The 13084-nt window shown below is 46.7% G+C and overlaps 1 protein-coding gene across 4 annotated transcripts in view; it reads right to left on the bottom strand.

Annotated features, from left to right (window-relative positions):
• Positions 1-795: 795 nt before the first annotated feature.
• The window catches only part of dpf3 (double PHD fingers 3), a 51808-nt gene continuing 39519 nt past the window's right edge, over positions 796-13084 (bottom strand). Inside the window, exons 6-12 of one of the 4 annotated variants that reach the window (XM_045721126.1) lie at positions 10310-10382; positions 9726-9767; positions 6960-7121; positions 6468-6596; positions 4246-4358; positions 2850-2931; positions 797-1909 (exon numbers count right to left, since the gene is read on the bottom strand). In XM_045721126.1, coding sequence (XP_045577082.1) covers positions 1842-1909; positions 2850-2931; positions 4246-4358; positions 6468-6596; positions 6960-7121; positions 9726-9767; positions 10310-10382 — 669 coding nt within the window. In that variant the 3' untranslated portion in view covers positions 797-1841. Of the gene's footprint in view, positions 1910-2706; positions 2932-4245; positions 4359-6467; positions 6597-6959; positions 7122-9725; positions 9768-10309; positions 10383-13084 lie in introns of those variants that run through there. The other 3 variants (XM_045721128.1, XM_045721125.1, XM_045721127.1) reach the window with 3 other exon arrangements.

Here is a 13084-nt window from a genome sequence, read left to right on the forward strand (position 1 = left end):
AAAACTGCGCAGGGAATTCACCATGAGGCCAATGGTGACTTTAAAACAGTTACAGAGTTTAATAGCTGTGATAGGAGAAAACTGTGGATGGATAAACAACATTGTAGTCACTCCATAATACTAACCTAAATGACAGAGTGAAAAGAAGGAAGCCTGTACAGAATATAAATATTCAAAAACAGGCATCCTGTTTGCAACAAGGCACTAAGGAATACTGCAGAAAATGTGGCAAAGAAATTAACTTTATGTCCTGAATACAAAGCTTTATGTTTGGGGCAAATCCAACAGATTTGGATGTTTTATGTTTGGGGCATATCCAACACACTGAGTATCACTCTTCACATTTTCAAGCATGGTGGTGGCTGCATCCTGTTATGGGTATGCTTGTCATCAGCAAGAACTAGGGAGTTTTTTAGTATAAAAAGAAATGGCAAAATCCTAGAGGAAAACCTGGTTCAGTCTTCTTTTTCAGCAGGACAATAACCTAAAACACAAGGCCAAATATACACTGGAGTTGCATACCAAAACAACATTGAATGTTACCGAGTGACTTAGTTACAGTTTTGACTTAAATCGGCTTGAAAATGTATGGCAAAACTTGAAAATGGTTGTCTTGCAATGATCACCAACCAACTTGAGAGCCTGAATTTTTTCTTCTTCTATAATGTGCAAATATTGTACAATCCATGTGTGTAAAGCTCTTAGAGACTTACCCAGAAAGACTCACAGCTGTAATCACTCTTAGAGACTTACCCAGAAAGACTCACAGCTGTAATCACTGCCAAAGGTGATTCTAACATGTATTGACCTGAGGGGAGGGGGGGGGGGGTTGAATACTTATGTAAATTCGAAATTTCTGTATTTCCTTCTCTTTTTTTGTTGACAAATGTTTGAGTTTTTCTTCCACTTTTAAATTAGAGAGTAATTTGTGTAGATCGTTGACACAAAAAAAAATACAATTAAATTAATTGGGGAAAGTCCAGGGGTGTGAATGCTGTATGTTTCTCTCTATGGTCTATGTATAAAGCCCTTTACCAGTTTCCTACATCGATTTACAAAATCTGATTGAACAACATGTAAACCCTCTTGCATGGTAACACATTAACAGAGAGCGCAACATGATCTAGATACCAGAACTTGGGACTGGAGCAGGATTGCCACCATATTGTGTTGCTTCTTTTTTTACAAACAAAGCATCCATCCAACAGTCACAATAACCAGAAATGTATAAATAAGACCAGTTTTAAATTAATAACGATTTAGATCGTTGTCATGAGGTACGTTTAGTATCCTAGTAACCACAAACCTGGCTAAGATCCAACTGAAATTAAATAATGGCTGCAATGACCCCACAAAAAACAAAAGGATGCTCGATAAGTCCTGTGAGTAACGCTATTTCAAATATGCAACATGTCTTGGTGCAATATGAAAGAACGTCACTGTGAAATCTTAACAAGGAGAGGACTGGAAACTGAAATGTAAACAAACAGACATAAATTCTCCTTGTTTCCGGTACATAATGTATTTTTGACCTCAGCACAAACATCTCTAGCGAGCTAACAGTCAGAAGAGACTACATGGTAGAACAGCGTAGTGTCAAACGCTACGTAGCAAAGATTACTATTTGCCGATTTTCTTTGTGGTTTTTATAACCCACATCATGACATTGTTTCGACTTCAGAGGTAGAGGAGAGTACTTAGATAGAAACTGAGAAACTGAACGAGATGAGACTGAATATGCACCCTGAGCCTGTAAATCCATTGTGTGTGTGTGTGTGTGTGTGTGTGTGTGTGTGTGTGTGTGTGTGTGTGTGTGTGTGTGTGTGTGTGTGTGTGTGACGCTATGGCTCTTCATAGGCTGAGGCCTTGTCCTTCAACAGATCCAAACACAGGTGACAGCTCCAGCTCCCTAAAGAGAGAGAGAGGGGGAGAGAGAGAGAGAGAGAGAGAGAGAGAGAGAGAGAGAGAGAGAGAGAGAGAGAGAGAGAGAGAGAGAGAGAGAGAGAGAGAGAGAGAGAGAGAGAGAGAGAGAGAGAGAGAGAGAGAGAGAGAGAGAGAGAGAGAGAGAGAGAGAAAGAGAGGAAGAGAGAGAGAGGGGTGATCTTGTTGTTGGGGACTGTGTTATTTTCAGAGCTCTAAGTGATGTGCTGTACCTCTGTGTAATGTCTGAAGTTTAAAAACATTGTTCAGGATCTCTCTGTTTCACAAGCCACACTCAAAGTCTCACAGTACACACGTCAAGAGAGATTATCACTGAGCCGCCATGTGTGGTCTGTGGTACGGCCTTACCTTCAGGTCTTTATAATGTAAACTATAACATTCAGTGGTCTTACCTTCAGGAGGCTTGGTCAGTAACTCTATGTAACTCTGTAATATCTAGACCGTAGAGGTTAAAGGTGGAATCCTCAGCAGAGGAAACAGCGCCAATTGGAAGCTTTAAGAGCTTTGTGTAGTAAGTAGTGCTGAGTTATCATACATGCCCTTATCCTAGGAGGGTGTCTATTATTTATATATTACACAGTATAACACAGTGGTCTATAATATATACAGTATAACACAGTGGTCTATAATATATACAGTATAACACAGTGGTCTATAATATACACAGTAGTCTATAATATATACAGTATAACACAGTGGTCTATAATATACACAGTATAACACAGTGGTCTATAATATATACAGTATAACACAGTGGTCTATAATACATACAGTATAACACAGTGGTCTATAATATGTACAGTATAACACAGTGGTCTATAATATATACAGTATAACACAGTGGTCTATAATATATACAGTATAACACAGTGGTCTATAATATATACAGTATAACACAGTGGTCTTACCCTCAGGAGGTTGGGTCATGGGGGGCTTCAGACAGTACATGTGGTATCCTCTATCACAGTCGTCACAGAACAACAGCTGGTCCTACAGACACAGACAACCACACAATGTTAACTCACCTCTCAAGACAGTAGTAGCAGTGGTAACTAAGACAACGTGGTAACTGAGACAACGTGGTAACTAAGACAACGTGGTAACTGACACAACGTGGTAACTGAGACATCGTGATAACTGAGACAACGTGGTAACTAAGACAACGTGGTAACTAAGACAACGTGGTAACTGAGACAACGTGGTAACTAAGACAACGTGGTAACTAAGACAACGTGGTAACTAAGACAACATGGTAACTGAGACAACGTGGTAACTAAGACAACGTGGTAACTAAGACAACGTGGTAACTAAGACAACGTGGTAACTGACACAACGTGGTAACTAAGACAACGTGGTAACTAAGACAACGTGGTAACTGACACAACGCGGTAACTGAGACAACGTGGTAACTGAGACAACGTGGTAACTGACACAACGTGGTAACTAAGACAACATGGTAACTGAGACAACGTGGTAACTGAGACAACGTGGTAACTAAGACAACGTGGTAACTGACACAACGTGGTAACTAAGACAACATGGTAACTGACACAATGTGGTAACTGAGACAACGTGGTAACTAAGACAACGTGGTAACTGAGACAACGTGCTAACTAAGACAACGTGGTAACTAAGACAACATGGTAACTGACACAACGTGGTAACTGAGACAACGTGGTAACTGACACAACGTGGTAACTAAGACAACGTGGTAACTGACACAACGTGGTAACTGAGACAACGTGGTAGCTAAGACAACATGGTAACTGACACAACGTGGTAACTAAGACAACATGGTAACTGAGACAACGTGGTAACTAAGACAACATGGTAACTGAGACAACGTGGTAACTAAGACAACGTGGTAACTGACACAACGTGGTAACTGAGACAACGTGGTAACTGACACAACGCGGTAACTGAGACAACGTGGTAACTAAGACAACATGGTAACTGAGACAACGTGGTAACTGACACAACGTGGTAACTAAGACAACATGGTAACTGAGACAACGTGGTAACTGACACAACGTGGTAACTAAGACAACGTGGTAACTGACACAACGCCACATCACTGACACAATACAACTGACACAATGTTAAATCCCTTCTACTGTGAATTTACAGAAATGCCTTTCAAGACAATGGTAGCCCACTGAGCGAAAGCCTAAAGGCTAGGTAGTTGTAGGAGATAACAAGAGTCTTCAGTCTAAAGGAATCTTCTGGGCCCAGATGAAAGAGTTTCAGAGTAGGCACTTTTTGAATACAGGCCAAGGTCTAGAAACAGTTATTCAAAGCACTTACGTCGTTCTCGGAGGTGCCACAGAGGCTGCAGGACTTGCACTCAATGCACTGCCACTGGTAGGTCTTCACCGCCGTCATCATGTTGTCTGTGAACTGCAGACAGGTTGGGTGGCCTGGGAAGTGAAGGAGGGAGAATGCCTCATTTACATCGCAACTCAACACAGAAAGACAACATCTGCGATTGTTTTTTATAAACTTCAATAACAGTGAATAAGCTAGATAGTGTTGATAGATGTTAAATGAATAAAACAGGTATCCAGTTGCTGTCTGTCTCCTCAGAGATAGGTAGGTCATTCATAAGTCATGACAAGGTGTAGCTAAAGTCACACTACAGTAAAAAAGGATCATGGTTAACTGTAGCCTTTATAGATATTACCTGCTTTCTGCTGACATAGATACAGCAGACTTGTGACTGTCCTACATTTTCCATTGTGGTGTTGTCAGTAACAATAAAAAACGTTACCCATTCATAGTTCTCATCAGTGTCAATGGGATGTCAATGGGATGTCAATGAGCCATAAACTAAAACCTAAACACTCATCTCATCTCTCTGAAACCAGACAGTCCTGGCAGAGAATCACGGGACTGGGCCCGCTGCCAAACACACAGTGCTGCCTTGCCCTCTCTCTCTCTCTCTCTCTCTCTCTCTCTCTCTCTCTCTCTCTCTCTCTCTCTCTCTCTCTCTCTCTCTCTCTCTCGCTCTCTCCTCTCCCCCTCTCTCTCTCCCGCTCTCTTCTCTCTCTCTCTCTCTCTCTCTCTCTCTCTCTCTCTCTCTCTCTCTCTCTCTCTCTGCTCTCTCCCCCTCTCTCTCTCTCCCCTCTCTCTCCCGCTCTCTCTCTCTCTCTCCCGCTCTCTCCCCCCTCTCTCTCTATCTCTCTCCCTCTCTCTCTCTCCCGCTCTCTCTCTCTCTCTCTCTCCCGCTCTCTCTCTCTCTCTCTCCCGCTCTCTCCCCCCTCTCTCTCTATCTCTCTCCCTCTCTCTCTCTCCCGCTCTCTCTCTCTCCCGCTCTCTCTCTCTCTCTCTCTCTCTTTGTTATTATGCATTAACGGAAGGGGGATTGAATTGAATGGGAAATGACTGCGTTGTTGATAGTTTTATGTCTAATCGATCATTTTCTAGCCCATCTTGGGCCCGAGAACCGGAGTGAACGTGTGATTGTCTAGCTATTTGGATAGGTAGAGTCTCCCATCCTGGTGGACCAATAACTGACACATTCATCCAATCATCTTCTTTACATCGGTTCCTACATCAGCCGGTTTCAATGGTCTCTATAGCCACAGGGACACTGAACATGCCGATTGGTTCTTACCTCTCGGCTAACCATCCTCTCTGGCCAATGGAGCGACTCAAGAGTCCGGAACACCCCTCCTCCACACCCTAACAGTCCAGAGGTAACAGTAGCATGGCCAAGAGGTGTAGGACCAGTTTATATTTGGGTCTATAGTGCAGTCTGTAGCGCAGTCTGTAGTGCAGTCTATAGTGCAGTCTGTAGCGCAGTCTGTAGCGCAGTCTGTAGCGCAGTCTGTAGCGCAGTCTATAGCGCAGTCTATAGCGCAGTCTGTAGCGCAGTCTGTAGCGCAGTCTTAGTGCAGTCTGTAGTGCAGTCTGTAGTGCAGTCTGTAGTGCAGTCTGTAGTGCAGTCTATAGTGCAGTCTGTAGTGCTGTCTGTAGTGCAGTCTGTAGTGCAGTCTGTAGTGCAGTCTTAGTGCAGTCTGTAGTGCAGTCTTAGTGCAGTCTGTAGTGCAGTCTTAGTGCAGTCTGTAGTGCAGTCTATAGTGCAGTCTGTAGTGCAGTCTGTAGTGCAGTCTTAGTGTAGTATGTAGTGCAGTCTTAGTGCAGTCTGTAGTGCAGTCTTAGTGCAGTGTGTAGTGCAGTCTGTAGTGCAGTCTGTAGTGCAGTCTGTAGTGTAGTGCAGTCTGTAGTGCAGTCTATAGTGCAGTCTGTAGTGCAGTCTGTAGTGCAGTCTGTAGTGCAGTCTATAGTGCAGTCTGTAGTACAGTCTGTAGTGCAGTCTGTAGTGCAGTCTATAGTGCAGTCTGTAGTACAGTCTGTAGTGCAGTCTGTAGTGCAGTCTTAGTGCAGTGTGTAGTGCAGTCTATAGTGCAGTCTGTAGTACAGTCTGTAGTGCAGTCTGTAGTGCAGTCTTAGTGCAGTGTGTAGTGCAGTCTATAGTGCAGTCTATAGTGCAGTCTATAGTGCAGTCTGTAGTACAGTGTACTCACCGGAGCGGCCGCAGTCAGAGCAGGACACCAGCTCCTCAGCCTGGCCAGTCTTCCTGTTAGAGTCAGAGTCTCCCAGACAGAAGTCACAGTAGTCGTTAGGAATGATGGAGCCGTCTGCAGCCCTCTGAGCTGTGGAGGGGGAAGACAGGTGTGAGAGAAGAAGGCGCCTGGTCGCCAGTCTGTTTCTTCTCATTGACTTGACAATGACATTAATGGAGTTGGCAAGAACATAAATCGAGAGGAGACGCTAGAGGAGAAGTCCTAAAGATGCTATTTGAGGCGGCATCCCAAAAGCTGCAGAGTTAATCATTACCCATAATGCAGTTCTATTGTGATCCTGACTGTGTTGTTCAGTTTAGTCCACAGAGGACTAGCAACACACATACAGTAAGCTGTAAGAGCTGTTATAAGACTACTAATGGTTTCATCAGCAACTTTTATAACCCTGTATTACTATTAGTTTAAAACCCAGATCACACAGTCCTCTATTACGTTTGTGGTTGTCCGGGTCTGGTCGGTGTGGTGGCGAGGACGGTGGTATCTCTTCCTCCCTCTCCTCCCTCTCCTCCCTCTCCTCCCCCTCCTCCTCCGCCAGGTGTGTGTGTGCGTAGTGGTAGCTCAGACCTGGACGGTTCTTATAGCGCTTCCCACAGACTGTAGAACCACAGAACACAGAAGCATTAGAATACATTAGAACCACAGAACACAGAAGCATTAGAATACATTAGAACCACAGGACACAGAAGCATTAGAATACATTACAACCACAGAACACAGAAGCATTAGAATGCATTAGAACCACAGAACACAGAAGCATTAGAATATATTAGAACCACAGAACACAGAAGCATTAGAATACATTAGAACCACAGAACACAGAAGCATTAGAATATATTAGAATCACAGAACACAGAAGCATTAGAATGCATTAGAACCACAGAAACATGAGAAAATGTTTTGAACCAGAGAGAAAAGCTGAGGTTCTAACTGACCGAGTCCAATAACAAATTCACTGTTTCTGTTCCAAAACGTTTTGCTACTGTGTGCACTACTGAACACGCCCCAGCTCTCAAGGCAAAGGACCAACCGTTTACCAGCACATTCCTGCTAGGATAGTAGCCTATGATCACTTATATTAATAAAGTCTCTATGAATGTCCTCCCTGGGAAGAGACACAGCTGTAGTTCTCCAACACATCCTGTAGCCATCGTAAAAGAAACGATGTGGATGCACTAAAAACCCTCTGTTGAGAATGTTGTTATTTAGCACAGGTTAGGTTTGTTTGGTAACATTGCAGTGACAGCAGGTTAGGTTGTCTGCGATACCCAGAAACCCGCACTGACAGCATTGTTACAACGCTACAGAAACATGCATTTGCTCAGCTGATGCTCAAAGATCATTCTTCCCCAGCAACTTGATAACAAACCAGCAGATACTGTAGAGTTATGTTAGTGCCATGCAAGCTTGCTTTGGTCTTGGGAATTAAGAATCAATGCTTATGCAAATACAAAGCACAATAGCGATAAATATTGGTTAGCTCAAACGTAGCATGGAAGCCAGACGCCTTCATGCTTTAGCCAATCCTATTGTTAGTCAAAGTAGATAGAAAAACAAAAAGCCAAGCAGGGTCGCATTCAGGACGGTGCAACATAGAAATCGACTTTATAGAGCTGACATTATTCCCAATTCAATATGACTTAGATTCATGTCTGTTCTACTAAATATATTTCTATCTGGATGTCCTGTAACGTTGTACCCATCTGAACACGACCCAGGCTAGCTCAACCCAGCCCCAGTAGCAGCCCCAGTAGCAGCATCAGCAGCAGCCCCAGTAGCAGCCCCAGTAGCAGCATCAGCAGCAGCCCCAGTAGCAGCCCCAGTAGCAGCCCCAGTAGCAGCCCCAGCCCCAGTAGCAGCCCCAGCAGCATCCCCAGTAGCAGCATCAGTAGCCCCAGTAGCAGCCCCAGCCCCAGTAGCAGCCCCAGTAGCAGCCCCAGTAGCAGCCCCAGTAGCAGCATCAGCAGCAGCCCCAGTAGCAGCCCCAGTAGCAGCATCAGCAGCAGCCCCAGTAGCAGCCCCAGTAGCAGCATCAGCAGCAGCCCCAGTAGCAGCCCCAGTAGCAGCCCCAGCACCAGTAGCAGCAGCAGCCCCAGCAGCAGCATCAGTAGCAGCCCCAGCACCAGTAGCAGCAGCAGCCCCAGCAGCAGCATAAGTAGCAGCCCCAGCCCCAGTAGCAGCACCAGCAGCAGCCCCAGTAGCATCCCCAGCCCCAGCAGCATCCCCAGTAGCAGCAGCAGCCCCAGTAGCAGCAGCCCCAGTAGCAGCCCCAGTAGCAGCATCAGCAGCAGCCCCAGTAGCAGCCCCAGCAGTAGCCCCAGTAGCAGCCCCAGCCCCAGTAGCATCCCCAGTAGCAGCCCCAGCCCCAGTAGCAGCAGCCCCAGTAGCATCCCCAGTAGCAGCCCCAGTAGCATCCCCAGTAGCCCCAGTAGCAGCCCCAGTAGCAGCCCCAGTAGCAGCCCCAGCCCCAGTAGCAGCAGCCCCCAGTAGCAGCCCCAGTAGCAGCCGCCCCCAGTAGCAGCCCCAGTAGCAGCCCCAGTAGCATCCCCAGTAGCAGCACCAGTAGCAGCACCAGCAGCAGCCCCAGTAGCATCCCCAGTAGCCCCAGTAGCAGCCCCAGTAGCATCCCCAGTAGCAGCCCCAGTAGCATCCCCAGTAGCAGCACCAGTAGCAGCACCAGCAGCAGCCCCAGTAGCATCCCCAGTAGCCCCAGTAGCATCCCCAGTAGCATCCCCAGTAGCATCCCCAGTAGCCCCAGTAGCAGCACCAGTAGCAGCCCCAGTAGCAGCATCCCCAGCAGCCCCAGTAGCAGCCCCAGTAGCAGCCCCAGTATCAGCCCCAGTAGCAGCCCCAGTAGCAGCCCCAGCAGCAGCCCCAGCAGCAGCCCCAGTAGCAGCACCAGTAGCAGCCCCAGTAGCAGCCCCAGTAGCAGCCCCAGCAGCAGCCCCAGCAGCACCAGTAGCAGTCCCAGTAGCAGCCCCAGTAGCAGCCCCAGTAGCAGCCCCAGTAGCATCCCCAGTAGCATCCCCAGTAGCAGCCCCAGTATCAGCCCCAGTATCAGCCCCAGTAGCAGCCCCAGCCCCAGTAGCAGCACCAGTAGCAGCCCCAGTAGCAGCCCCAGTAGCCCCAGCAGCCCCAGTAGCCCCTGATCTTGTCATCAGAGAAGCCAGACAGAGAAAAAATAGCGACAAGTCCATATACCTGAGTCAGCAGTTTTTGAGTTATGCTTTTGTTTGTATCTGTCTGGAAGGAACAGAGGAGACATAAAAGCAAATGAGAGAAAAAGAAAAATGAAAGAAAAAGAAAAGAAAGAAAAAGAAAAAAAATGAGAGTGAGTTTCATTCAAAGGGGCTATAATATCTAATGACATGAGCACCCATTTCTCTGATGTTTTCCTTTAAGTAGAAGTAGCATGCTATGCTAACGTCCGACATGCTAGCTGGACTATCCACATACTCGGCTATCTCCATTCTAGAGGGAGAGAAGAGAGTTGCTCTCATCCCAATGAAAGCAAAATAAGGTTATTGATCTTAAACTATCTCAGGCAGCTGGTAATGTCCAGATACAGACACACCTTCACCTTTAGATAAGTACAAATATATATAGAATATTGAGACCTAACAAATAAAACAAACAAAAAAATGTACTCAAACTGTGTCTACATATGAATATTCAGATGAGCTTCTCAGGTCATGTGTTATTAATGTTATTAACGTAACAACGTTTTTAACTGTGTTACTTGTACAGAAATATAGGAGACGTCTGGGAGTTTGCTGCTGTCTTACTGTCACAGACGTAAGGTTTATCCACGTCGTCGTTGGACACAGCCTCTGCCCTCCTGCGGCTGGATCCTCGGCCCTGTGGAGAGACAAGAACAGGAACATTCACAATAGGAACCCTCCCTCTTTCCCGAATTCTAAAAAATCATTTTCACACTACGACAGATTCTCTAGAGGTCTCGTGAGAATGCCCTCGACTATACCTTTTTAATAATGTGAACTTGCTACGTCTCTACCGCTACATCTGGAGGTAAAGCACGACACTGGCCCCCCTCAGAGCAGGACAGTTATCCCCCTCAGAGCAGGACAGTTATCCCCCTCAGAGCAGGACAGTTATCCCCCTCAAAGCAGGACAGTTATCCCCCTCAGAGCAGGACAGTTATCCCCCTCAGAACAGGACAGTTATCCCCCTCAGAGCAGGACAGTTATCCCCCTCAGAGCAGGACAGTTATCCCCCTCAGAACAGGACAGTTATCCCCCTCAGAGCAGGACAGTTATACCCCTCAGAACAGGACAGTTATCCCCCTCAGAGCAGGACAGTTATCCCCCTCAGAGCAGGACAGTTATCCCCCTCAGAGCAGGACAGTTATCCCCCTCAGAACAGGACAGTTATCCCCCTCAGAACAGGACAGTTATACCCCTCAGAACAGGACAGTTATCCCCCTCAGAGCAGGACAGTTATCCCCCTCAGAGCAGGACAGTTATCCCCCTCAGAGCAGGACAGTTATCCCCCTCAGAGCAGGACAGTTATCCCCCTCAGAGCAGGACAGTTATCCCCCTCAGAGCAGGACAGTTATACCCCTCAGAGCAGGACAGTTATACCCCTCAGAACAGGACAGTTATCCCCCTCAGAACAGGACAGTTATCCCCCTCAGAGCAGGACAGTTATCCCCCTCAGAACAGGACAGTTATCCCCCTCAGAGCAGGACAGTTATCCCCCTCAGAACAGGACAGTTACCCCCCTCAGAACAGGACAGTTATCCCCCTCAGAACAGGACAGTTACCCCCCTCAGAACAGGACAGTTATCCCCCTCAGAACAGGACAGTTATCCCCCCTCAGAACAGGACAGCTATCCCCCCTCAGAGCAGGACAGTTATCCTCCTCAGAACAGGACAGTTACCCCCCCTCAGAACAGGACAGTTTCCCCCTCAGAACATGACAGGTACCCCCCCTCAGAACAGGACAGTTATCCCCCTCAGAACAGGACAGTTTCCCCCTCAGAACATGACAGGTACCCCCCTCAGAACATGACAGGTACCCCCCTCAGAACAGGACAGTTATCCTCCTCAGAACAGGACAGTTTCCCCCTCAGAACAGGACAGTTTCCCCCTCAGAACAGGACATTGTGAACAGAATTGTCTCATTCAGCACAACACTCCTACAGTATAAATGGCAACAGCAGAGCAATGATTTTGATACAGCTGAAATGTATAGACATTTTCCACATTTGTTATTTTGAGACTTGAAATTTGAAACCTGAAATTACAGTTAAATTCTGAAATTGACGGCTGCACTGAGCCACATATAAATACGGAAGCCCATCCCCTCCACCAAAAGAAATGCATAATGTCAATAGTAGATCATAAAAAAAGGATGTGTTTTTTTTTCTTCATTTTTAACATTGTGTGGTTATTTCAGAGGCGGTCCCAGAGTGATGAGGGGGGGGACTGTTTTCCTGGGGCCCAGAGTGTTTCCTGATCTGGTAGGCTAACCTAACCAACTCCGGACCCTAGTTGAAGGGTGTGACATAAAAATTAATCAGCAGTAAAAAAAAATGTACAAAAAATTCTAAATAAAAAAATGGGGTAAGATGGGACCATAAATCATGAAAACATTTAAAACCCTGTCAAACTGCAGCAATCTTGTACAAAACTAACAGAGGGGGTCTTTTACACAAACAAAGAGACATCAACTGCGATTGGACAAAAATGAACAGGGCTGAGCTTGTTGTATACAGGGTTGTATGGTGTAGGACCATGGTGTAGGACCATGGTGTAGGATCATGGTGTAGGACCGTGTATCTGGTGTAGGACCATGGTGTAGGACCATGGCGTAGGACCATGTATCTGGGGTAGGACCATGGTGTAGGACCAAGTATCTGGTGTAGGACCATGTATCTGGTGTAGGACCATGCATCTGGGGTAGGACCATGGTGTAGGACCATGCATCTGGGGTAGGACCATGTATCTGGGGTAGGACCATGTATCTGGTGTAGGACCATGTATCTGGGGTAGGACCATGGTGTAGGACCATGGTGTAGGACCATGTATCTGGGGTAGGACCATGGTGTAGGACCATGTATCTGGTGTAGGACCATGGTGTAGGACCATGCATCTTGGGTAGGACCATGTATCTGGGGTAGGACCATGGTGTAGGACCATGCATCTGGGGTAGGACCATGGTGTAGGACCAAGTATCTGGTGTAGGACCATGTATCTGGTGTAGGACCATGCCCCTTGGGTAGGACCATGTATCTGGGGTAGGACCATGGTGTAGGACCATGTATCTGGGGTAGGACCATGGTGTAGGACCATGGTGTAGGACCATGGTGTAGGACCATGGTGTAGGACCATGCATCTGGGGTAGGACCATGGTGTAGGACCAAGTATCTGGTGTAGGACCATGTATCTGGTGTAGGACCATGTATCTGGGGTAGAACCATGGTGTAGGACCATGCATCTGGGGTAGGACCATGTATCTGGGGTAGAACCATGCATCTGGGGTAGGACCATGGTGTAGGACCATGCATCTTGGGTAGGACCATGTATCTGGTGTAGGAC

Source organism: Salmo salar, chromosome ssa06, assembly GCF_905237065.1.
Source record: "Salmo salar chromosome ssa06, Ssal_v3.1, whole genome shotgun sequence".
Lineage (NCBI taxonomy): Eukaryota > Metazoa > Chordata > Actinopteri > Salmoniformes > Salmonidae > Salmo > Salmo salar.